General features: G+C 46.0%; 1 protein-coding gene across 3 annotated transcripts in view; it reads left to right on the top strand.

The window, feature by feature from the left end:
- ULK1 (unc-51 like autophagy activating kinase 1) overlaps positions 1-26389 on the top strand; it is a 78718-nt gene that overhangs the window by 37961 nt on the left and 14368 nt on the right. For 2 of the 3 annotated variants that reach the window (XM_032198857.1, XM_032198855.1), the window contains exons 10-20: positions 172-254; positions 4482-4532; positions 11830-11918; positions 14066-14231; positions 14982-15042; positions 15864-15953; positions 19978-20103; positions 23584-23735; positions 24565-24648; positions 24830-25092; positions 25741-25925. In XM_032198857.1, coding sequence (XP_032054748.1) covers positions 172-254; positions 4482-4532; positions 11830-11918; positions 14066-14231; positions 14982-15042; positions 15864-15953; positions 19978-20103; positions 23584-23735; positions 24565-24648; positions 24830-25092; positions 25741-25925 — 1350 coding nt within the window. The remainder of the gene's footprint in view (positions 1-171; positions 255-4481; positions 4533-11829; positions 11919-14065; positions 14232-14981; positions 15043-15863; positions 15954-19977; positions 20104-23583; positions 23736-24564; positions 24649-24829; positions 25093-25740; positions 25926-26389) is intronic. The other variant, XM_032198856.1, reaches the window with a different exon arrangement.

Here is a 26389-nt window from a genome sequence, read left to right as displayed (position 1 = left end):
GCCAGATGGATGCAGAGATGTTCCTGCCCAGCCTCTCTCCAGTGAGTTCCTATGATGTTCCTAGCCCAGCAGGCAGAAAGTGAGCTTGCACTTGCAGTTTGCCTTCGTGAATACGCAGAAGTAGCTTAAGTAGATGGAAGGTCTCTTACATGCTTTTGTTTTCAATCCTAGCATCCCCAGGGAGACATCAAGCCACCTGAGGCAGCTGCTGCTGGGCCTTCTGCAGCGCAATCATAAGGACCGCATGGACTTCGGTAAGAGACCTCCTTCCAGTTCTAGTTGTGCTGCTTGTCGGTGCCTTCCTTTGAGCTATTGCACTGCACAAACCTCTGTGCTTTTGGCCGGTGCTAGGAAAAGCATCCAGACTGGTAGTACCTGGCTGCTTACTTGCATTCTCTCTCCCACCTTCTGCTGTTGTAGTCTCTGAACTTCTGTAGTTAAGCATGCTATCAGGGGAAACATGCTTCTTGTGCATCCCAGTTCTCACTGTCATAGTTTCTTCCCCACACTGTAAGCTGTATCCATTTAATGTATACGCTCTGACTCTCACTATAGACCTGTCTCTGTCTCCTGACATGACTGGCATGGAGACTTCCTTTTTGATTTTCTTTTTTTTAAGCGTCTTAATTCCTTCTAGGCTGAGCACAATTGTTAGGTGCTAGGCAGTTCTGGTTTTAGCAGCCTCTTCCAAATCTGTCAAGAGGTTCTGAAGAACCTCTACTGAAGCCATCATCTAAAGGAAAGTGGGTAGAGGTGGAACTCTTCCTAAAGCCCGCTGTAAAGGACCAGTTCACCTAAAAGCAACACTGGTCTTTTCTCCTGTTCCCCCCTCCATTTGGAGGAGAGAGAGAGTGTAGACCTTTCTCAGGTGAGCACTGGGACAAGAACATTGTCTCTCACCGAGGAAGTTGGTCCTGATGGTGTGTTAGCCTCTGAATGCAGAGAACAGCAGTGAGGAGCTTTGCTTCTGTTAGCTTGTGTTGCTGATGGAATGGGTAAGTTTGCTCCTCCAGCATCTGCGTTTGAATTAGGTTTGGTGCTGGGCAAAGCCTGTTTAAGTGGTTTTCTTGCTGCTGGGGCCTCAAAGCACACAGATCTGTGTTAAATATCCGTTGGGCAGCATCACAACAGCAGCCAACAATTAGCTGCTTTTTGCACATCCATTGCATTTTTCCTTGAGAATAAAGTGTGCTTGTTTGTGCTTTCAGAATGTTACTTTTTAGTCAGACTTGGATAAAAACATTTGCTATTTGTTTTCTGGGGGTTAGTTTTCTGTTATTTTTTGTTGCTTATCAGCCCAGGTGGATTGTTTCCTGCAGGGCATCACATGCTAGTTGATGAAGATAAATTGTTCTGCAGCCTCGGTTATTCTTTTGGATTAGAGTTATTGGGAAAGCCTTTCTGGGGACGCTGTCATCTGGGTACAGCAAGTACATGGATTAACCAAGGCTGATCATAATTATCCAGGGCTGAATGTGAAAGGCTACTGCTTACTGCAGTGCGGAAGTGAGAACACAAGCCTTTTCAAAAGGGAGTTGCTGAAGCTACAAACAGACTGAATATAAGTGTGTCTCAGCAGTCCCTGCAGACCTTCTCTCTGGGTTGTGCATCTCAGCTGCTTCTGTCATGCTGCTGTACATTTCAAAAGAAAAATACATTTGAGGTTTCTGTTTTCCTGCTGTCAGAAATGGAGTCTGGTAAGCCTTTTTAGCCACCCTATCAGCTGGTTTTGTACCTCTTGGGAGTAGACTGCATGAGTCATTGTCTAACACTTGGAGATTTGAGATGATTTGCTTTGATTTCACTCAAGACAGCAGCTACAGCACATCTTGCTGGATTGAGATTGCTGCCTGTTAATCACATAAGGGATCCTTTTCTCTGCAGATTGGCATGTCCTTGTGAGATAGAATTGTTTCTCAGGGAGGGTTTGCAGGTGTATTCCTAGAGGAGCCTGTATTTGAGATGGACCTCGTGCCTTACAGAAGGCAGATCTCAATGGCTGTCTGGCATCGTTCTCATCCACCTCTCCTTCCTTCCTTCTGCTTACTTCTGTCAAAGTATGAGCTTCATCCTTGCTTGTGACAACTGTTTTCCTTTCCCTACTGTCTTCTGCTGCTAGGTCTTCAGCTCCTTGATGTTGCTGGGGGCCCCGACTCTGAAATACACCTGCTGAATGATCCTTTATTGCTTTCCGTAGTGTCAGCTCAGGAGGCTACCAGGTGATGCCTCCTTGCCAAAATAGTAGTAGTGTTTAAATGGGAGCACCTCTCTATGCCCAACTATCATCATTTTCAGCTGCTGCCTGTGGCCAGCAGTGCACAAACTGTGAGTGTCCTGAAGCTCAAGGTCCCATCTGAAGCAGATCCCCAAACCATTTCTCTTAGGTGGCTCCTGGTATACCGGTACCGTCTCCTGCTACTGGCAAACTAACCAGAGGCTACTCTGTCCACGTATGCTATTTATAAAAAATGTTTGGCTGATGGTCAGTGCCTTTGTTAGCTGTCCCTTGACCCTTCTGTGCTCTGAAGATGAAGGTCCACGTGCACTGCTGGGTCAGGGCGGATCACTGAGGAGCTGGATGTGCTGTTCCTTCTTGGTCCCTGAGGCCCCTTCCATCTGTCTGGAGATGTGTGTGGTGTCCTCCACAAAGCTCCCCCACAGCTTGGTTCACCCAAAAGCATTCATTATGCGAGGCTGAAGCTCCTTTTGCTTGCTGTGTGTCTCAGCTGCTCTTCTACCAGGAACTGATGGGCTTTGCAATTCCAGGATTATCTAGAGGAGTACAGGGAGGGTTTCAGGTTGAAGTTTCCTGTTGATGATTACAAGCAGGGTTGTTAAATTTTGCTTTGTAAGCACAGCTAACAAGCAATTTGGAGGGGGAAACATGGAAGAAGTAGTCATTTCCACCCCCTCAGATGTTACTACATAACCAGCTGAATCAGCGTAGCTGAGGGGATGGTACCTCTAGAGGAGTGGGCTCAGGAGGCAGCAGGAAAGTCCAGCAGCTGAGCAACTCCTCACGAATAGGGATGTTCTCCATCCACAGCAGATCTTATCTGTGAGATTCCAACATTCCCTGCCAGAGGAACCTGGCATTGCTTCTGCTGTGCTGAGTGCCAAACCAGTGTGTGCTGACTGCAGGACCCTGGCGTGGCCGTGGCAAGGAGCAGCTTGGGAAAGAGGGATTAAGTTGTTTTGTTTTGCTTTTTTAAAAAGACGTCAAAACCAGTTGCTACTTTCTGGAAAGCTCACTGTCTGGAGAGGAGCTGTTTACAGAATTCAGCAGTTTGTAAACGTTGGGTGTTGCAATAGGAAATCCATGCTGGGAAAACAAGTTGAGCTTCTCCCGCAGTTTGCCAAGTAGCCAGCGCTGAGCCGTGACTAATGCTCCTGAAAGGCCGAGTCGCTTCAGGTTGCTGGTTGTGGTAGAGGAGGGGAGGGCTCTGCTCGGACTCGGTGCAGAACTGCACTGGATTGGAGATGGCAGAGTCAGGAGAGGTGGTTAGGAGGATGGGGAAACGTGTAGAGGGTCACCAGCAAGCCAGGATGGAAACATTTGACCTGGACGAGTAGAATACCCTCCTCTAACAAGCAAATCTGTGGCAGTTGTGCTGCTGTAAAAGGGAGTTTTGGGCTTTTAATTCTGTGGTGGCCTTTTAGAAAACGCATTTCTGCCTTAAGTGCAGGATGGGTTTGGCTCTGTGTATCATGGAAGATCACTCCGTAGAAGTGTTTCTCTTCTATGGGATTAGTGGCAGCACCTGGTTCCTACCGTTAGGGTACCTTGTTGTTCTGATCAGTCATGAAATAGGGCTTTTAATGCTTTTCATTTTAGAATTCCCCTTCTTGCTGATACAAGCTTATGACATGACCACGCCAGCTCCGTCAGGAGCTAGCTCAGTCAGTTTCTGGCCCTTGGTAACTGATTCCCCTTCCAACATCTGCAGCAGCTGTTGGAAGACGGGAATATTTGCGTGTAATTTGTTTTATGCTCCTGGCAACCCAAAGTTGTAGCTTGCAGCAAAACCTTACCAAGTTGTTTAATACCCTATGGGGAAGGAAAATCCATTTGTACTGCTGGTTGATCATGTCTTTTGGCCATGCTTTTGGCAAAAGTTTTTTTCCTACCTTTTTTTTTCATTCATGTAGCTGGCCAATCTGATCTCCCTTTCCGCCCCCAACTGATGTTGCAGAGATGCCTGTAGCATAGGAGCTACTGGTTTTTTTTGTTTGTTTTCCCCTATAGTTATTTGGATCCTGGGATCACTATCTAATTTATGTTTTTGAGCAAGTCCTACATCCGGTTGCATCTGCGTTCTTGACCAGTGTTATCTGCATCAACAGTCAGATTCCATGGTTAAGTGACTGGACTGTGTGGAAAAATCACTGTAAAAATACTGTAACTTGTTATGCTTAACTGCTTTGTAAACTCCTAACAGTCATTTCCTTTCACTGACTCATTGTTCTTGATCTTTTTTCAGATGAGTTTTTCCATCACCCATTCTTGGATGCAAGTGCCTCAATGAAGAAATGTAAGTGTCGCATTTCTATTACAACAGTTTTTGAACCATGACGTGTCTTCCTGTGCTGCTAGTTCAAAAGGAAACAAAAAGATTGCTTTGCTTTCTTGGTTATTTGGGTGTGGATTCAGGATTCATTACCGTGTCATGTCCAGATTTTGCTATCAAAATGTATTTAATGTTGCCGACATCTTCAAAGGGAGGATTTGGGGGCTATTTAGAAACCTAAATGAGAGGTAAATGTAGCTTTGAAATGCGTTCAGCTGTTCTCTATGAAGTGTTTGGCCAGTGGGGATGCTTGTAGGTAAACAGGATTATGCAGCAAGATCATGTGTTTTCACCCACATCAGCAGGACAATTCAGGATAGTGAACAGGCAGAAAGAAGATGACATTCTTGTCACTGCTTGCCAGGTGTGGTTGTACCAAATGGGAAGAACATTTGGTAACTGAAACCCGCCGTGTTTACCTCCAAAGTCTTGCAAAATCTTGTTTTAGAAAGATTACTTACTGGTGCTCTGTGAGAACTGTCCAAAACAAAGCCGGATTTCTATTGAGAATTCTTTCCTCTTTTGAATCAAAACTTTGCAAATTTCCAACCACACGTACTGTGATTCAGTTTTGTTTGTGGGAAAACAATTCTGAACTGCTGCCAGTGCATGGGATATGATACTGCTGGCCAAAGGACTCATTTTAGTGGAATTGTATATGGTCATCTATTTTCTTCTGGAAAGATCCTCTTGGGCCTTTAATCTCTTAAGTGATAGTCACTGCTGGAAACCTTGGCTCTGATTTGGGTGCCCAGCGCAAGGGCTGGAGGTTTCAGAGGAAACGTGCCCGGTGCTTTCTGAACACGGAGCCACTCTTGGGCATGTGGCACAGTGGATGCCCCTGTAGGGAAGAGCAGGACTTCTCAGTTGTTTCTGATACAGATTTCTAACCGTGTATGTAGGTGACCGTCCTGCAGGCAAGAAAAGATGGTTCTGGTTTAGGGGAGCTGGCAAAGCAGCAAGATGTGGCGTGAGTCCTGTGAAGCGGGACTCCTCTGCAGGCAGGAAAGGACTCCGCCTGTTCAGGACTGCTCCGAAGCCAGCTCAGCACTCAGCACCTGCTGTACCGCTGCTGTGTGAGAAAAGGCCTTCGGAGTCTGATCCCCCTGCGGGCAGGGAAGGGCTCCCACGGCTCTGCCCTGCATGCCAACCAGCTCCTCTCTTACCTCCAGCTGCTCGATTGCTTCATTGGCCAGAGGAACAGGAAACCCCCTGCAAACATGAAAGGATTCTGCTGGCTTGGCCTCAGTTTCCGACTTCTGCACGCTTGCTGTGCAGAAACCAGAGGCACTGTTATGAGCCACGGTTTCTAGCTCAGCCTTTGCCCCCATCTGCACCAAAGGTAGCGGTGTGTGGTCAAGGCCCGGTTAAGAGGGCCCCTGTACGGGCAGGTAGGGGCTGTCCCAACTCCAGACCTCTCTGCTGCCCTGCTGGCCCCTGCCTCCAGGTCTGTGTTCCCAGCTTGGAGTCCTCTCCAAGCAGGAGAGACTACTACTGGTTTTAAAAAGATGAGGGGAGCAATACCTCTGTGTTGCTGGAAGTCTCCAAGATGTTGTGCACTGGTAGAAGCCTGCTACTGGAGGAGATCGTTCTGGAAGTCTGCTGCGGAGGCACCAGCGGCTGGCTGGCTGGATGGATGGATGGATGGATGGAGGCCTCTGGGAAGTGCAGGGAAGAGCCTGGATGAGAGGCTGCGTGTGGAAGTAGTGGTCCTGTTGACTTCTGAACACACGAGAGAAGAACCCGTGTGTCAGCAAACATCTGGGTTGTGGTGGTCTCAAGAAAAACTCAGCTGTACATCGCGCTGCTTAACACGGGAGGGGGATTAATATTTGCACAGGTCTAGGTGACCAAACACAGTCAGAGGTGCTCAGGGCTAGCCCCCTGGCTTTGTGTGCAGAACTAAAACAAGTCCAGAAGTTTGTGCTGCTTCACATAAATGTGTGGCACAGCATCACAGGTGTGAGAAGCATTGAAGAAGACGAGATGGCTGCATTTGAATCCTGAGGGTCATGCTCAGATTGGATTGCACAGTGGAGAACTGGGAGGAGGAACAGCCCGCTCTGGTGTTCTCATTCTCCCTGAGAACTGATAATCGTGCTACCGCTGACTTCAGTGAAATCACAAGTAGGTCATGCAGATTGGAGCGTGCAAGTTTCCCATGCAGTCTGCATAATCTGCACAAGCATCTGTGTTTGGAACAGTACCTGTTGCATGATGAACGCACCAAGACTTCAGCTATGCTCAGGGACCCAGTGTGCAGCCTAAAGGAGCTTACGGCCCAGGGACGCCTGTGCTGCAGATGCAGGTAACTGCATGCCTTTAGGTCCCAAACCAGTTTTAACGTGAGCTGCTCACTTTCTATCTGAGGACTCCTGGAGTCTGAACTGAGCACAGTGGCCTCTGGCCCTGCAGGCAGATCCGCCCTCGGGCAGAGGGGCGAACAGGAGAGTTGCCACCAGTGCACAGAGCTGAGGACATCACCCGGGCTTCCGAATCCTGCCAAGGCTTGGTCCAGACCTGGTCAAAACACAGCGATGAAAAATGAAGAGCTCTCAGCTATTTGTTCTGTTGGGATACGTGTTAGTCTACCACCTCATGAAATCATACAGATTTCTTCTAGTGCAAGAAAATTTTGGATTTCATAATGCTATGTAAGAGTTCCGTGATATTCCTGAGTGGATAATTTTGAAGTTGCCAAGGCTACCTCATTTCAATAAATTTTCATATTTCTCAAGATGCTTCATCAAAATCAACATTTCTGTCAAAAATCTTCAAATAAGACTTCTCTGACAAATTCGTCCTCTCCTGAGATTTCGAGGGATGGTTGTTCTTTCACTCCTTTAGTGAAAGAAGGACCTAAATCTTCTGATAGCCAGCGCTGACCACAAAGCTCTGGTTGCCACAGGCTTTAGCCTGGAGAGTGGGTTCAAGGCCTTGGGTGTTAAATAAACCATGCACTTTAGTTTCTGTTTCTTTATTTATATTTTATTATGGGTTTTGTACGTGTGACTAATGTGCTATAGATGTGTAAAATTTTGTTAATAAAGTCTTTAAAATACCCTGTCTAGCCAGGATGTCGTCTGTCTCTAGCCAGGACTCTGATCGCCACGTGGGATGGGGCAGTGCGTTACAGTAATAACACAGGAGGAGGCATAATTAGATGCTTGTGCAAGTCTTCTCTCCGTAAACACGTTGTAATTGGTACCCGTGCAGAGTATTTTGGAGTTCTTTTGCTCCTGTCTTTAATGAATGCAAAGCTGGTACCTCCTTTGCTCTGACTTAAGAGAGTTTAAACATGAGCAGTTGTGGTTCGGCAGTGCACGAGGTGATGCTGCTGGGATGGTTCAGGTGTCTGGGAGATGTCTGTCGTGTTTTTTTTTTCCATCTTTATAAACGTAGTGCACATAAAATACCCAGGTAGAAACTAGCAAAAATCATCATGACTTGTGCAGATGAAAGATTTTATTGGTAAGACTTTTTTTTTTCTTTTAACTCTAAAACCAAATTTATTCTTCAGGCAAGTCCCTTGTTTTTGCACTCAAAATACTGCCTTGCCAGAGACTGCAGTCAAATAACTTCTTGATGACTGGTTTTGATTACACCCAGATAATAACAAAAATGCATCTCTCCAATGCGTGTAAAACTCAGATACCAAATAAAGCTTCCACAAAGCCTGAGGCTCAGTTATTTTTAGGACAGCCCAGCCCCTTGTAGGATGATTTGTCAGCAGTGATTTTTGCAGGTGTAGGATCCAGGATCAAGATCCACACAGCTGGAGCACAGGCTTCCCTCTGCAGCTCGTAGCTCTCCCATTTGAAACCAGTTGACTTTGGTTATGCAACATCCACTCTGTTTTGTTGCTGGAACAAGTTGGAGAGGACAATTACGAGAAGAGACTTATTTACATTACAATTACAATCCAGCAATTTTTGGATTTGGGTGGGGGCCTACAATTCACATTAATATTCCCCACGTTCAGACTTGAGCTGAAAGCACGATGAGCCAAGTGTTTGCACCCTTTTTAATTTTGAACTGGGAGTGCCTGGGCGTGTGGAGGAGATGGGAGCGAGTGTCGAGCTTCCAACCCTTCCTGGGTGCCTGGCAGGGAGAAATGCACTGCCAGGCCTATGGCAGCCAGGGCTCTACTTGCATGGGCTGACAGTTCATTTTTAGCATCGGGAGCTTTTGTGTTGGGCCTTACAGCATTACAGAGTGGATTTGGGGAGTTTGGGTTTTAAGGAAGAACATGATTAAAGATGCTGTATCTAAAGGTTGTGCTTCATGCAGATAGAATTTTAATCTGGGTTTCAGCTGGTAGCGGAGAAGCCTGTCTGCTTCTCTTCCTTTAGAGATTAGTGGAAAGCTGGCCAAAGCAAATAGACAGAAATAGAAAAGTCTCAATTGCAGCCAGGTTTAAATCAATAATAAACACGAAACCAAAATAGTGTGGAAGGGACCTTGAGAGAGCCCTGAAATGACTCTAATGAAAATACTAATTCCAGGAAAAATGAACCGTGGCACAAGTTTTGCAGCGCGTCCATGTGGATATAGTTCAAAAATGACTTACCTTTTCCTAAAAGAGCCTTTATTTAATGGGGAGGGCTGTCTGCACAAGGGTCAGTTGATCTGTAGGAGCTGGCAAGATAACGGGGGAAACGTCCCCCATGGTTTCTGGGAATAGTATAGGGAAGGCAGTAGGGGTTTCTCTGCAGGAGTCTCTCTGGGACCAGAAGCAGCGTGTTAGAGGCAGGACGGGGCTCTCCGTCTTGCAGGCGAGGTCTCAGCCCTCTGTGTGTGTTCCCTGAGCGTGGGGAGCATGCACCAGCTGTGTGGGAAGCCCACTGAGCTGGAAGAGGATGCTGGCTGTGGGCGATGTGGCTCTCCATGCCAAGTCCTTGACCGACCTCCCACAACGTCCTTCTGTAGGGTGCCACGGTGCTCATTCCTGTGCTGGGCCCGGTGTGCTGTAACTGCAGGGCCCATTTTGGGGACAAACCCAGTACAACATAGATGCAGGGCGTAAAAATAAAGTAGCCTCTAACAAAGCTTTGCAAAGATTTTTTTTTTCGTTATAGACCTAAGCTCTAAAGCTGCAGTGGAGTGAGCACTGCCCGGCTGTTCTGCCACAAGCTGGGAAGGCACCGCGTGTGTGCGTGCTCGCGTGGCACTGCAGCCACCCCGGCAGTCCCCATGGGACTTCTGCAGGAGGGCCCGTGCTCTGCTGAATCGCCCCCTTTGTAGGATAGCCTAACCTCTGCTGTCACCCCAGTTACACCGTTCCAGTTTTCAGTCTGTGCTGCTTTGGCTTGGTCTTTCTGTTGCTGGGTCTGGTTGCGTCCCTGGCAGAGTGAGGAGTTCAGCAGCTGGGTGATTGCTCTGCTTGTGCTGGGACACGCTCAGCTACTCATCCTTTAACTCCTTTGATAGGCTAAATGTTTTAAAGCCTTTTATTAAAAGGCATATTTTCCCATTCTTTTATCATTAAAACACTGTTTCAACTGTTAATTGCAGAGAGATGTACTTTTATTTTTCTAGCCAGTTGAGTGGAGTAAGTGTGCTGTAGCAGCCAGTGCAGTTAATGACAGGAGTAGGTTTACTTCAAACAGAAGTGTCCTTTGAGGCGTTATTACTCCTTGCATGAAGCAGGGAGTCATTAACACAGGTCCTGTAAAGGTAGAAATTGATACAAGATGCTGATTTTCTGCCAGCACAATGGAAGAGGAGCAAAGCAAAATGTTCTTCTCATTTAATCGTCACCTCTGATCTCTGTCTAAAGTCATTCAAATACCAAAGTGGTTGCAAAGTGAAATCTGATTTTAAGTAGCCTAGCAAGAATGTTGGGACTTTCTTGCATCTTTGTACCACGTAGTCTGGTGCTGGGGCACTGGCAAGTTTGAAGCACTCAAAGTTTCAAAGCCCACTGAGGAGTCACTGTTACCTTTGACTTGTCTCCCTTCTGAGCTGAGCTCTCCCAAGCAATTTATTGAACCTCACTTGCACGAGTCGTTGGAGTTGAATGTTCTTTGCTCTTGTGATGCCTTCATCATCTTTTCTGCCTGAAGGTCGATGCTAACTTGTCCTTTCAGCGTGAGCTGTGTGCCTCTCTCAGGATAACAGGAAAAACAGTTCGGTAATGAAGTAAATAAAGCGAACGGTTCTGATACTGAACCATGAAACGCCAAGAGAAGGGCTGCAGGAACAGCCAGCGCTCTGGAACAACTTCTGCATGAAGAGATTAAATAAGCAAAAGCTCTTCAACTTGCAGAAGGTGTCACCGAGGAAGAATGAGCTGAGGAATAAGAAGCAATGGACTGTTCCCTTGTGGAATGATTACATCTGTGGGGTTTTATAGTACGTGGCCTGGGATGCCTGAATGCCTTCTGGGGGGGCAGCAAGCACAAAGCGAAAATGAGAAGTTACCTTTTCATAGCAAAGAGATTTGTGTCCACAGGATGTCTCGGATATTGAGTGTGTTCTGGGAGTCCTGAGGCGAACTGAGGAGCACAACTCTGCGAGGCCTTTACGAAGGGCTGCTGCAAAGGAAGGCCCGGAGCTCCCAGCCTGCAAATGCCGAATGCTCTCTGGGCCAGGACCCTTTTGTTTGCCCTCCCTTCTCACCCAGTGCGGTCGCTCTGTCAGAGTGTGCGTTTCTCCTCCCCACAGAGACTTGATAAATGTGCAGTGATTGTATCTTGACCGAGTTCATAATGTTTTTGTGTGGAGTAATGCCTCTTGATTGAAGAGGTTAATGGGCCTGTGTTGGCTTGAGCAGATGTGGTTTACATAGTAGAGCTCCTAGCATTCGGGGTAGGTGCTCTGAGCCACAAGGGCTGATAAAGAAGAAACTGTGAGGGTGTGGCAGCAGTCTAGCTCCTGACTTGTGTCACTGGCCTGAGTAATTCAGTCCGTTTTTCTGCATAACTTTCCCTTCATTTACAAAGGTGCTTTGGAGGCTCTCCAGGGCAGAAACCACCCTGGTGCCTGTATAGGTCAGCCGTAGGGTAGACCTCTGATCTCGGTTGGATATTCTGCATCCACCCTAAGAGCTGTAACTGAAATAGCGTGGGGAGGAGGGGCTGGATGAAAATCTTGCAGCTGAACAGCATGCTATTTTTTCTGCTGTTCTCCTTTACTTGGCAGCATCTGATACGTGAAGTAAACCTGATGTGAAACAATGAAAAAGACCTTCTTTTATTGACTCATCTCAGGTTGACAACTAATTTATGTTATATTTTTTTCTCCCTCTCCTTGTTTTTAGCTGCTTCTGTGCCAATGCCTTCTTATCCCAGTTCAGGCTCCGGTAGTTCCTCCAGCAGCTCTTCTACTTCCCACCTGGCATCACCTCCTGTAAGTACAGCTCCAAGGATGCACTGCTTATGTTAGTGGTCTCTCTGCTTGCTTCTCTGAAGTACAGCCTTGCTTTTGCTGTCATCTGCTGCAAGTTACTGAACACTGTAGTTCTGCCTGTGCTTGGTGCAGTGTCCTTCCCAGTCTGCTCAGAGTTTGGGTTCTGAAGGTTGTCTTTCTCTCTACAAGAAATACTTCAATTTGTCGTTGTCTATTACGTGAAAAACCTTTGTGAAAGGAGTTGGTGTTAATGCTAGCTTGTGTTGGGAGAGGCAGAAAGCTCCTTGGAACCAAAAATAATAATAATAAAACAACAGCCCAAAAACTGGCCACTAATTCAGGGCATAGTAACGCTTATTTGGCTAGAGGTTCTCTGTTCTCAAGCGAAGTCTCTGCAGCTTGACAGCAGATCCACCCTTTCTTTGAAAGGTGAGCCTCCTCCTTTCTGACCAGCAATCCCAGGCACCACAGAGAGACATTCAGCAGAGCTGTGTGCCCAGACCAGGCCTGCCACAGTCTGGTGGTCTTGTCAGAGCTGATCTGAACTGATGGTTTTTCTCTCTGGTTACCTGAAATGATGAAAACTTTCCTGGAGGGCAGAATATCAACTGACCAGTGAAGTGACATTCCTCTAGCTCACTGAACTGAAAGCTTGTTTTCGGAGGCTCTTGGTGAAAGCTGCCTTTTGACTTTGAACTGAGGAATGCTGGTGGTGTGATGGGAAAGGGAGAAAGACTGAATTTTCTTTTCTTGTGCCTGGCATTGCTGCTTTTTTGCTTTGTTCTCTGAGGTTTCCCTGGGCCAAGGTTTCTCAGCCTCTTCCAGGAAGTGCCATGACTGAATCTTTCTCCCCATGTTTTCACATGGAAGATATTGCATCTGCTGTGAGGAGCTGGTGTGGGAAAGCTTGAGGGGCACTATCTACAGTTGATCTGGGTGCTCGTGGTACGGACTGGACAGAGAGGAGAGGTCGATTCTGCTCTGAATGGCACATAATTGGATTCCTGACTGTATTTTTTCCCCCTGCAACCATAGGTAGAAGGGTGGTTGGCTGGGGTGCTTCTTGGCCATAAGACTCCAGGAATGGGTAGCTGCTATGAAAAATAGACTCTCTCCACTTGAGCTCAAGGAAGCTCGAGGGTGGTGCAGACTTTGGGGTCTCCATGTGAGAAGGGTACTGCACCAGTCCTGGTCTGCGTTTGGAAGTTTTGCGGACAGAGTTATACTGGCTCAGCACGTGAAAAACGCCACATCTGCAGGCAGAGCCAGCATTGCTATGTGGAAAAGAGACAGCTTTGACAGCTGGGAAAGTCCTTCTGCTTGCATGCATTGCACGTGCAGGGAGTCAGTCCCTGTAGATACAGGACAAGGCTTTATTAGGGCCCAAGTGCAAGCTGATTCTGATCTTTTTCAGCCCAAAAGTGCATTAGAATGAAGATTGTCTTATGATCTGCACAGTGGGCAATTGAGATGTCTTACAACTTTCTAAAACCATCTAGCCTCCATCTATCTGTAAAAGGATTGTGGGACTATCCGTCATTTGGCTGAAAGAGAAAAAATGGAGCTCTTTTGGGGCCTGTCATGCCTCTGACAGCTGTGAGGTGTTTATCTCTTGGATGCTTTGTCTTCTTTAGACCTCTCTAACTCCTCATCAGCATTACAGCAAAACAGATTTGTCGGAAAAATGCTGAGACACTTCCATACCTGTTCCTGAGTGCTTACTGCAAGGATGTGAGTAGAGACTGAAGGTGTAATGTTCAAAAACAAAAAACACAGAACAACCAAAAACTTGCTGAAGGCTCTTCCCTTTTTCTTGGCCTTACAAACTGAGCTGGTAGCAAATGCATGCTTGATCCAGAAAGCCTCAGGAGTGGCAGAGTGTTGTGATACCTTAAGTGATTTTTTTCTTATCCGAGGAACATCAGATGTGCTAATACTATGTTTTTTGTAACAAAAGGTGCACGGTTCTGACATAGGCATAAAAGACTGTTCCTTCTCAGTAAACTGAACAGCTGCCCCTGGCAAACTATCAGCCCTGCTTTATGAGCAAAATGTTGTCTGTAGCCTTGTACGGCTCGATTTAAAGGATCCAGCAGAATGAAGAAGTAGCTGTACTGAAGCCAGTATTTGTTTTCTTCTTGAATTAGCAGTCCCTTGGAGAGATGCAGCAGCAGCTGCAAGAGAAGACGCTGGCATCTCCTACCCAGGATTCCCCCGGTTTTCTGCATGGATCGAAGGACTCTGCTGGAAGCAGCAGTAAGAATTCATCCTGTGACACAGATGACTTCGTTATGGTCCCAGCACAGTTCTCAAGTAAGTTGGTTTCTGGAAATGCAGACGTTCTGAGGAGAGGGGGGATGTGGATGTTAAGGGTAGTTAATACACAGCTGAAACAGTGATTAAACCTGTCTGCTTTGGCTGAGTAACAGGAGAGTTGTAGTTCTCACACTGTAAGAGATTTCTGTCTCCCTGGTTAGCTTCATAGGATATTTTGTAATTATCTTCAAAGATAGGATTTGAGAGTAAAGGTTATTTGGGGAATTCAGTAAGAGACTGAAACTGGAAATCCAACTGGAAAAGAAGATAAGTAGGCTCAAGTACATGTATCTTTGAATTTCACATTAGTACCTCTGCGTATTTATACTTTGATAAGAATTGCATGAAATATATGTGTTCACAGGGTCCAGGGCTACAGTTCAGGCACACACCTAAGTATGTTCATGCATTAGTACTTAGCCAGCAGAAGGATATTGTTCAATCTCAGCCATGTGTGTGAGGATTTGCTGAGTTAGGACTAGTGATAAATGCTTTGATTCCTCCTTCCACAGTTGCACTGCTTTTATTAAGAGAGGGATTTAGAAGGGTTGAACTGTGACAGGCAGGTCTCTGCTGTGTAATCCTCACATAAGGAAGAGCTCAATGTTGTTTTTATTCTTCCTGGGAGCAGCAATGGGACCAATGTACATATGCTTAGTGCTAGCCACATTTCCAGTTGAAACTGAAATTTCCTCCAATTGAGGAATTGATCTCAAATTAATGTTTCTTCACTTCCTTATTCCTTAGGTGATATGACTGCTGAGGCTGCAGGAGGGAAACCAATCCAAGACAGCCTGATGTACAGTGGGTAAGAGCACCCAGGCAACTGCAAATGAGGCCATTGGAGCATACTGCGCACTAGGGACTTTCTGGGTTCTGGTGAATGGGGGAAGGATGTTGCTGAGTTAGCTTTCATGATAGGGATGACTGTTACCTGCCTGTTTCTGACCATTTTCAGTTTCCACTGTCAGGTCTGAGTCAGAAATAAAGCTGTAGGACTGTGTATTCCAGCATTTGGAAACAACTTGGAACAAAACTTTCTGCTCTAGTTATGTTTGTAACACACTAATGCCAGCAAACAGCCCTTCTGCATCACCCTTGTTTTTGTAAAGAAACTTGTATGAAAAGATGGTGTTCTTCGTTACTTCATCTATCTTCATTCACTCCTGTCAAATTCATGATTAGAAGACTAGCCATTGAGACAAACTTCAGCAATGCTTTTCTAGGTTCTTGGGGTTAGGAAGAGTTGCACTAACATGATATAAGGATTGCATAAGAACTAGAACGTGTGTATGCTGATGTGAACGCACAGCTTCTAGAGTTGCTATTCATTTATGCTTGGCTTCCTCATCCCTCAGGACTAAACTGCATTTCATTTGCTTAAAGGCTTTTACACCAGGTTGAAACGGCATGGGAGAAATGCCTGTTGGTACTGTAACACTGCCAGACAATCAGCATGTGATGCCTGAATACTGGAGTGTAGGTGGGGCAGCGTGACAGCTCCAGGGCTGCTATGACTGGACTCAGCAGAGGGTGCGGGACAGGCACAGCTCTGTTCTGTGCTCTGCAGCGGGGAGCAGAGTTATTTCACAGGCTCTAACACCTGGGTTCTGTCTGCCATTTTTTCAGGAGTTCTCTGCTGACTTCAGCAGGCTTGGAAAGCCAGGGAAGGACACCGTCTCCTTCTCCCCCTTACAGCAGTTCTCCTAGCCCCTCCAGGTAAGAAGGACTGTTTTGTGGTGATTGTGCAACTTCGATTAATTAAATTCCCATTGACTTCCAGGATAGAATTTTAAGAGATGTTGGTGTGCTGAGCAAGATCCACATCTCTCTTTTAATTAAAGGGTAACAAGAAACACCCAGGAGAAACTCCCCAGCCTTGGGCACTGATCCATCCCAAATATAGAGCCTGTCTCTCCCACCACTGGCCCTCAGAAGGGGCTAAGAGAGAATGCAGTAGAACTGGAATTAACTCTGTTCCCTGGGGGCAGGTATTATTCTCAAGCAGAGAGTTAATCTACTCCACTGTATGTATGTGCTACTCATCCCCTCCGTGCTCAGCCTTCAGAGGCAGTGAGTTATTCCAGCTGAAGACCCTTGCTTTTAAATTCACACAGTGAAATAGAGCACAATGCATTAGCCAAGGCTGAAACTACTGTGGGCTTGAATTACTGGACAAAGGATAGGAGGACAAGTGTGGAGGGGTGTTGCTCATCTCCCCTTGCTGTTGAAGGACAGACACCTGGGCTTACTTAATTGTCTGCAGTTTCCTTGAAGCTCCAAGCAGCTCACTGCTCTACGTCTGTATAAAGTAATGCTGCTACACACGGCCCTTAGAGAGGATGCATGAGTAAGCATAACAGGCGCAAACAGGTGTGGTCACAGGTTTAGTTCCAACTGAACCAGTTGTTTTCAACTCAGTTTTGGCCTTTAGAATTGTGGTAGGTGAGAGCTGCCCACACACAACAGCACCAACTGCCCAGCATCGCCAGCAGGTCCAGTTGCATTTTTCTTCAGAAGCTGTTAATGGTCAGTGGAAAGTAATCCTATAAACTTTAGAGCTTGAAGCTTTCGGGTTCGTGCTTAGCTTACAGGGAGTTGACAGGTTTGCTTCTCACCTCACTCGTGCCTGCTGGGAAGGCAGGACAGCTTTAATCTTCTCTTCTGTCAATATGGCACATGTTGGGTGAGGGGAGTTCACACTGGGGGAGGGATGACCCTAAAATCTTTAAGAAGAAAATGTAGTCCTAGTCTGTGTTGAACACACTCGTCACATAAAGAGAGTCCAGAAAATGACAAAACATAGCCTGAAAGCATATAAATGTAAAGGAGAAGAATATAGCTCAAAGCCTTGCTGACGTGATCAGATTAATTGGCAGGCACGTACCACAGTGTGCAGTATAATTGCATGAGGCTTCTTATGCCATTGCCTGCTAAGCTTTTTAACAGCTTATTCTGAATAAACTGATTCCTTTGCATTCTGGGGATCAGTCTTTATTAAAGGATTTGGCCTTGTTTCTGGACAGCAGTGAGTAGAAATTCATGGAAGTTCACTTCAAATGCAGCCTACTGTTCGCTGCTCTCTTCTCTTCATCATATTGTAGTGGATCATAAGGCAGAAAGGCACTACCGGTGGCTATGATCTAAACCTCTTGCTGCTCTTGCTGTCTTTCCTGCTCATTCCTGCAGCTTCTGTGGAGCAGATTCCACACCCTCTGCAGCTACTTCCCACTTTTATATCTGCTTTGAAGAAACATTGAAAAGTTACTTCCTAACCTGTCCAGGATGGGAAACGAAACATAGATAATGAAATGGTGGGGCAGTCACTCCAAATCTGGAGTGCAAAACATGATCTTTGATCTGTCCATCAGAAGTATTATTAACACAAGTTTCAGTGCTCTTCGCTGTAGATTTCCTGAGGCCCATTGGTTCAGCACTCAGCTTCACTGGTGCAAAGAATGCTTGATTTTCTTTTCCTCTGTCTTTTCTTGCTAGAAGGCAGCAGTTTGCCCTTTCGTGTGTGGCTCTAGGCTAGTAAGCAATGCTTGGATGTGGCCCAACTGGGACAGAAAGCAAAAGCTATTTTAGTGGCCAGTGGTGGGTTTTCCTCAGGATGTCACGATGCACTCTAGAGCAGCTCTCCTCGTTGTTAACTAAAAGGCGAAGATTAGGCTGAACTGAAATACACTGACAGTTGAGGGCTGGTATTTTTTTAATACTTCCTTGTTGAAAATGTTTAATAATTCTAACGAACGGTACTTCCTTGTATATATCCCACGCTAATGGATTTCATGCAATTTTTAAAGAGCTCTTAATTACTCTCAAGTAATTAAATTCCCTGTCCCAGGTTTATCTCTTTGTCTTTGCAAATTTATTGTCCATTGTAGTCTTTAAGGCTTGAGGCCAATTAGCAGATTTAGTATATGTCAGCTGGGCACTTTCTTTTGCAACTCGTACCTTGTGTAGGACACCTGGCTCCTATAAGGACTCATGTAAATCCTGGGGAGAGGGAGAGACTTTTCACCCAAGAAATCTTTTCCGTTAAAGGATTTTGGCCAGATTGAAGAGAGAACGTTTGAAATTTATGTTGGAAGTCAGGATGTGTGCGAAGTCTGACGTCAGCCCTCAGATTTGTTGGTTAAAGCTTGTTTGCTTTATGTCTGTCTGACACAGTGTCAAGTACTGATGGAAGGCAGAGACACCAAAACCCTCACCTTTCCACTGAGCAATTAGAAACCTTGAATGCCTTTATTTTACTATATGCTAGTGAAAAATCAAAGCTTAGGTGATGCCTTTTAGAGGCAGACTGAGAGTCTGTTGGTGAAGTCTTTCTGGTGGGAGAGATAAGAACACGAAAAGAAGAATATGTAGAATTTAAATGAATAAAAATAATAGAAAAAAATAGTAGATATGTTAAGAGAGGAAGAGAGAAATTAGAATCACATTTTGATCTTTCAGCCTTTATTACTTAATGAGTTCTTTTGTGAATGAGGAGTGTCTTCATGTGCACAGTGTGGAGAACTGCAGATCAGCTTTGTTGAATGCTGTCACCATAAACCACAAAGTACTGCTGACCTTCCCCAAAAAAGAAATTTTGGTGATGGGATATTTTGAACTGCCAAATAAGACACAGCCTGTGCCCTATGCACATGTGTACACTCCTGCTGAATTAAACGTCTTTCCTCACCTTACGAAAAACACTTCCTCTCTGAGTGTTAGACCCGAAGAAGCAATACTTCCTGCTTCAAGGGTTCAAGCCAAGGTGTGTGTCCTACCCTGACAGCAAGGAAGACTGCAAAGCCTTCATTACCAATAAGGTCTTTCTGTAATTGTGCAGCCTCCCTGCAATTGATGTTGGCAGCTGTAAATAACAGCACCGTGGCAATTAATCCAAGAATTCTGGAGCCTTTGGGAAAAGACTTTAGGCAGCTACTTAGTTAAATGTGGTGTTTGCATGGTTTTTGTATAGCATGGGTTTTGCTGAGTGGTGCATACAGGCTAAGAATAACAGGGAGACTGTCACCTGGGGGAACAGATATCAGATGTGAGCTGATTTACCTGCATAGAGCTGATATACCAGATGGAACTGGAAAGTCTGAGATTTGCAGAATGGGCCTGTCCCATTTCGTGTGCATGATATTCTTCCTGACCTTGATGGGCATACCGATACCAGCTCCTGTCCCCGGATTTTATTCTCTCCCGAGTTGCCTTCTCCACGCTGTAGTTAACTTGCAAATCCTCTGAAGTGCACCAGAAGTGTGTGTTCTCTTCATGGTGTGCTGAGGCTTTGACGGAGGCGCCACTGGTGCAGCAGTGTCCCTGCATGAATTGCAGATAGCTCTTGGCAGCAAAACCTTTGCTGGTGTCCTGTGTGAGCCACAAGCGTTCAGCCTTTGTTCGGTGATGTGCTCTTTGGCTGGGGATCTGAGTCTGCTGGAAACTGGGCCAGCCGTGGCATGAACCAGCAGGGCTCCAATTTTCCTGGAGGGAGTGGTGCGCTTGGGTGTGTGTTTTGGCTTCAGTCTGTGGGTGGGAAGTGTGCTGGAAGAAAGGTGCCTGCTCTCAGGAGATGTGTGCTGCCACTTCCCTTTCGCATGGCTTTGAACTGCCACCCCGTACAAACCCGCAGCCTGAGAGCAGTGAAGGGGGCGCTCCCTGCGTGAGGCTGCTTGGGGAAGATAATATCTGCAGGTACCTGGCTGAAGGCCCACCCCTGACGCGAGGCTTTGTCTCCTTTCCACAGCCGGCCGGGGCAGTTTTCCAGCAGCAAGTACGGACACTCCGTGCCCATTCCGGTCCCGACACAGATCCATAACTACCGGCGGATCGAGCAGAACCTGCAGTCTCCCCACCAATACGCCTCTCCTCGGTAAGTGCTGGGGCTGGGAGGAGGGGGTCACAGCGTGTTACACCGCATTACATCTTGGGGGGCCTTTTACAGTAGGTTCTCTCTATCTCTAAAAATCTTCTTGAGTGGTGGGCCTTTCCCCCTGCTGTAGGGAGCCAAGGCAGGCTATGTTTTGTGGTAACATTTAGCTTTGGAGTATTTCTGTAGTGATGTTCAAACTTATTTGTTGCCAGGTACCGTACATTTTGTCAGCATGTGTGTGTGCGAGATAGCTCCCATCAACTTTCTGGGTAGGCTGGGCGTTTTGGGGTCTGCCAGATACGGCTTGGTGGGCCAAGCAGAGACAATCATCCATTTGGCACTTGCCTCTATGAAAGGAAAACGTTGAGATAAATGACTGAAATGGATAGGGATGCAAAACTTACCTGACTGTACTAATCAGTTCCTGTAGCTACTCACACCATAGATGTTTATTACACGAGTTCCATACTAATGTGGTTATGCATCCTGATGAAGTCACAGGTAATTCCTGCCTGTGAGGCAGAGCATGCCTTCTGAGGGCCGTCAGGATGAGCCGGATGCCAGCCTCCAGCTGCGTGCAGCTGCCTTCCTTGGTGGTGATGTCTTCTACCTCCAAAAAACACCAAGCTTCTGTCCCTTCTGTCCCTTGACACATGTAATTTATGGCTCCTACAGTTTTGAGATCTGGATTAACGGTGGCAACCCATGTTGTAGAAGGAGGAGCGTACAGGATCGTAAAGAGAGTTTGTACAGCAAGGGCAGAGAACATTCCAAGTATCTGGATTGCTTAAAGTTTAGTTTTCAGAAGTAGGGTAATGCCTGTGTCAGCCTGAGTTTGGGCTTCTTACCAGCCTAATTAAGGATAAGGCTTACTCAGAGTGGACCCAGAATTGGAGACACAATGTTGATATTAGCCACGGATCAGCGAAGAGATTTGTTTTGTGCCAGTGTTAGTTTAATACTATTCTATGCTCAGTTCTTTGAATGCGTGAATGGTGGTAAGCTCCTTCCAGTTTCCTACATGCCCTATATTTCTTACAGCAGTATTTGTGCACCCTGTTAGTGCTGAACCTAACAAAAGAGTCCCAGCCCTCCACGTGATGTACAAACAGCTCTGGAGAACGTGCAGAGGCTGCACCAGGCACAGTGACAGGCTGCTGAGTTTGGGCTCGCAGCCTGCGGAAACCAGTCTGGGATCAAACTGTCATGTTTTGCTCCTTTTAGTCAGCGCTCTGTAATGATGAGATTAGCATCGTCCCTGCAGAGGAACTCGAGGAATGGAACCAATCAGATGATTCACGCTCTGCTTTTAGCATCATCACAAAATCTCTGGCGTCATGTTTTGTCTCCTGCCCCAGGAAGCCATATTTATCTCTCATCATCACTTCCTCTAATCAGCAAAATTGATTAGACACACTTCAGGAATGGAAGGAGAAAACTTCATCAAGCGTTTTGTGTGTGATTCCACTTTTCCATCAGCTGTATCAAATAGGCCATTACAGCCAAATGCCTCATCACGGCTGGCACGTAGCCTGACTAAGAGCTTTGACATACGCTCTGTTTTGCAGTATTGACTGCTGTCATCTGACCGGCTGGTGATGCTGGTATAGCACAGCTTGTTTGTGGGTAGATATCTCGTGTGGTGAGGTGGTGATTATGTGTGCTTGCTTTTGGCCACATCACCTGTCCTGCTCGTCTGCTCCTTGCCTATGCCATGTCTCGTAGGGTGGTGGTTGACATTCCACACCTTTCAGCAGCTGCAGTCAGCTCCTGGTTTTTCCTGCAAGCTCACAATAAATAACCATTAGTCTTCTGGATGGCTGATGTTCTGAAGAGTTAAAAATTTGGCAGAGCAATGCTTTCTTTCTGTCACTAGGTGTCTTTTTACTGTGTCAGGGGTGTTTTCTTTTTGTACATTAGTTTTGCTTCAGGGCCAGGCACTTAGTGAGTGTTAGGCCTCTCAGTTGGGAGCAACATGAGCGGAAGTGATTTTTAGGTTAAAACTTTAAATGATTTCTTTTTTTTTTTCCCTAGCATGTGAATGTAGCGTGGATTAATTTGACAGAAAAACATATTGGGGTGGGGTTGAGGAGGGAGAAGGGAAAAAAAATCAAACTCATATCTCAATTACTGATTTTTTTTTCTGAAGCATGGGATCAAGTAATGCCATATGCCTGGTGGTGGTGTTGAACAGACATACTGCCACTTCATCAGGATGGGTTTGCCTGTAATGCAGTTAGCCCTGCTCGTACTGCTGAAACCTTTATGGCTTTGTTCCTTCTGTTCAGATATGCACGGACAGATTAATAGTGCGTTGCTGGGAGAGGAGGCAGGATACCTTGGTGACAGCATCTTTCAGTGGCTTGCACATGTTTTTTTCAGCATATTCATTGATTTTTGTCTAGAAAACCACCCACTGGCTGAGAATAATGTTCTTTCAACAATGGAAAAGATGTTTCCAAATCAAGAGTAGGTCTGATAAAAAAATTGTTTTCTCACATAAAGGAGTGCAGTGGGATCTTGGTGAAGGAGCCTGCAGAGGCAGGTTGGCATTTCAGTAGTTAGGCTGTGTTCTTAAAGTGTGATGAAACCATTCAAATACTGATAACTAATATACAAAAACCCCATCTCTCACCAGAGTGGTGGTGTGGCTATACTTACTTTCTCCCTATTCTAGTTTCTTCTTGGTTTCTTTTTAGCAGCTAGGTGATACTTGAGGTTCCTGCACGTGTGGCCTGTACAAATTAATTCTAATTCTCTAAGGTGAGGTTTCACAAGGAGTTAGGGGAGTTTGGAGCCCAGGCAATTCTGACCATTCCACCTCAAAGAGAAATTCCTCTGGGTAGTACTCAGCTGTTTCAAACCTGACAGCCACGCACTGCTCTGTTTCGCTTTGTAGCTTCTCCTGAGTTGAGTCAAAGCCCTGTTACAGAGCAGTTCCTTTGGCACAGCATAACTCCCTGCAGCACAACGTGCACTCACAGAGCTTTTTAACTTACAGGCTGCTCTGACAAAGGAGTGCACGGCTCAGTACAGGAGGAACACTTGAATAAAACCTTCTCAGTGCAGTCTGAAGACACTACCTCCAATAAACACCCAGGACACAGCAAAATAGGAAATTGTCTCATTCAGGACTGATTTAGATACCTGCAAGTGTCTAAAAGTGACTTTTTAGAAGATGACAGGCTTACAGCTTCCCTGCTTACAGCTGAGCTAATCCAGCTCATTCTTTTCATTCTTTTTTTTCTCATTCTTTTCATTCATTTCGCAAAATTTTATTGGGATTGGAACTCTTGAGAACAAGGATTATCATCTTAATCTATATTTATGCACTCCTAGTATAGTCGGGTTTTGATCTAAGATAAACAGCCGTGAAGCTCCACTTCTGTGGAGTTAGCTGGGTGTGTTTGAGTGTCTGGTGATACTATTTTCCTTACTGGCAACTGAAGTGATGTGCATGTTGTTGTTGTTTCCTACAAGGTCTGGTACGGTCCGGAGATCTAGCAGTACAAGTCCTCTTGGTTTTCCTAAAACTGGTGCTTCCCCTCCTTATCCTGGAGAGCATGGATCTGTGCCCAGCTCTAGAAAGCTCTCCTTCGGCGGTGCCAAGCCATTTATGCCATCACCGCAAGGTAAGATGTCAACTGGCATATTGCTGCTCTAATAAAATCATGTCTCTCTCCTGTAAAGAGGAGGTTTTGACCAGCGGTAACCTCTACGTAATAAGGAATTCAGATTGTTGTGTTCCCCCATGGCTCTTCTCAATAGAATATTTGACAGGTGTTTTGGCTTCAGTAAAATGGAGAGGAAAATACCTATTAGCCTCAGGAGAGGTGAGCTGTGTTTTGGTGTCTGTGTGAAACATTTTGCTTTCCTCTCCAGAGGACTTCTGTAAGTGGAAAGTATTTTTTTTTTTTTACCAGTTTGGGTTGAAGTGAGAAAAATATGAGCCAATTGCCTTCAGAGCAGAATTCTGACTGGCTCTGGAAGGGCTTGAAACTTCACTGTGTCTACAGAAATGCAGCTGTCTGATTACCTGATAGCCTGATCCAGATGCTAACGAGCAAATCAAGCAGAAGAAGATAAGAAAAACCCTAGTGTGCAAATGATGCAATTTGCTGCTTCCTGTAAAGGAACAGACTGGTGTAACTAGCTATTCTATATCCCTAGAGTCTCCCATCCTATATTTATTAGTCTCTGCTGACGGGGAAATGGAGAATATTTATATTCTATTCCTCTGAATTAATGTTTGTGCAAAGTCAGACTAAACCTGGCTAAATGAATACCAGCCAGAGCTCTTGTCCTCCTTTTACAGGAGTTGTTGATCTTTTCACTATACAGCCAGGGCTGAGAAGATTGGGAGAGATGACTACTACCTTTCTATAAAATAGGAGGTGTATAGTATTGTCATTGCCTATGAAAACTTAATGCTGAATAAACTTCGATTTTGTTCCCTTAAAGTTGGAACGATCCCAGAGCAGCCCAGCCAGACTGTTATCCCCTCTTCTGTTGGAGCAGAAGTGAGAAGCCGGATTACCATGGCTGGTGAGTTGATCCTTACTTTCCTTATTACTCCTATGGATAAGGCCGGAGCCATAGTCTCAGGGCATTCAGGGTTGGGTACGTACCTCCTTGGATGTCTTCGCGGTGAATCCTGGGATCAGGCTGGCTTTTATTTTTAGAACCCGAGAATGACACGGTTTGTCACTGTGTTTGGGCTCTCCAGGTGCCTCAGCGCCCGAACACTCTCCTCGAGGGATGGGCTCCCGGCTCCACAGTGCTCCCAACCTGTCAGATTTGCATTCCTGCAGGCAGAAGATAACCAAGCAGCACTCTGATCCTCTAGTTGCTCACTTTGGCCATACCCCAGTCAGCCAGCCTCTGCAGATTCATGGCCTGCAGCACTGCCGGCAGCTCAGATCCTCACCAAAGCTGTCTGAGTTCATGCAGAGAAGCCCATTGCCAACTATCATGGGCTCCCCTACAAAGGTATGTCGAGGAGTCTGCCTTTGGGTTTCTCATGGCTTGATTTGCTGGGTTGTCTGGGGGTGAAGCACTGCTCAGATATCTCTGACCTGGATTTATCACCACTTCTTCCCTTTTCTTCAAGGGCTGTTTAGTGATCTGTGTGAAATGTGGCAGTGTCCTAGTTCTTAGTGGACAGATCTCACTTGGCAACAGCATTCACCATCTGAGCAGAGTCCGGGGCTTTAAACAGGCAATGAAAAGAAGCTGCCCAGATTAGGACAGAAGCGCATTAGTGCGCTGTGGTGTCAGGGTTGATTTGTACATCACAGCCTGTGACACAAGTGTGCATCCAGAAGGAATCCCCAGCAGAGACTGCAGGCGGTTACGTGGGTGAAAGCCCCAGTGCCTGACGTGAAGCTGGCACTGCGATGGCATTTCTCTGTGCTTATGTTAGGCTACTACAAATTTTCAGCAGAGCTTGTTGTCCTTTCAGTTTAGTCTTTCTGGGATAGGGGACAAGTAGCTGTGTGGGCTGGAATTTCTCCCTGTTTTCCTCCTATTTCAGGCTTGTTTTTAAGTGTACAATTTAATTCTGATTAACAAATGAGGGGTGAGTGGAACCTTCATCCTTCATTTTGAAGACTGATCTCTGTTTTCTCTTTTTCCTAGGCTGTGTCCCCTTTTGAGTTTCCCAAAACTCCAAGTTCCCAGAACCTTCTCACCCTCTTGGCCCATCAGGGGGTCATGATGACTCCAACACGGAACAAGACCCTACCAGATCTGAAGGAGATCGGTCATTTCCACTGCCAGCAGACTGGCTTTGGATTGAGGCCTGTGGAAGAGATCAAGGGCAGGTGAGCTATGGTCTGCTTTACATAGTAGTGCTTCATTCCCTAACATGAGTGGGGAAAATTTCAAAGCTACAACTTCAATTATAACGTGTCTGCGAGCATTCTGCAGTCATCTGCTAGCACCCTTGGGTTGCAGGCAGATGTTATGCAGATTTTTTAAAGTCTTTCTCTACGGAAGCAGGCTGCGGCCTAGATTTTATAAAATGAAAGATTGCCTACAGCTTCACACTGTTCAGTGCCCAAGGTTTCAGCAAGTGGGGAATCAAGGATCTGGTTATTAGACCAGACTCCCTGCAATTATTCAAATGTGTGCTTTGCTCTTTTTGCATCCTGTGCCTGTTGTGAGGGAGAGGTGTTCCTTGCCTATCAAACTGCAGGCACAGGTCTTCAAAGATCCGTTTGAAAGCCAGGTACTGACATGAATGTTGCAGGATACAAAGTTGTTCAGGTGTTAGTGTTAAACTTTT

Source organism: Aythya fuligula, chromosome 17 (assembly GCF_009819795.1).
Source record: "Aythya fuligula isolate bAytFul2 chromosome 17, bAytFul2.pri, whole genome shotgun sequence".
Lineage (NCBI taxonomy): Eukaryota > Metazoa > Chordata > Aves > Anseriformes > Anatidae > Aythya > Aythya fuligula.
Note: the sequence above shows the minus strand (reverse complement) of the source record. Positions and strands in the feature narration are given on the sequence as shown.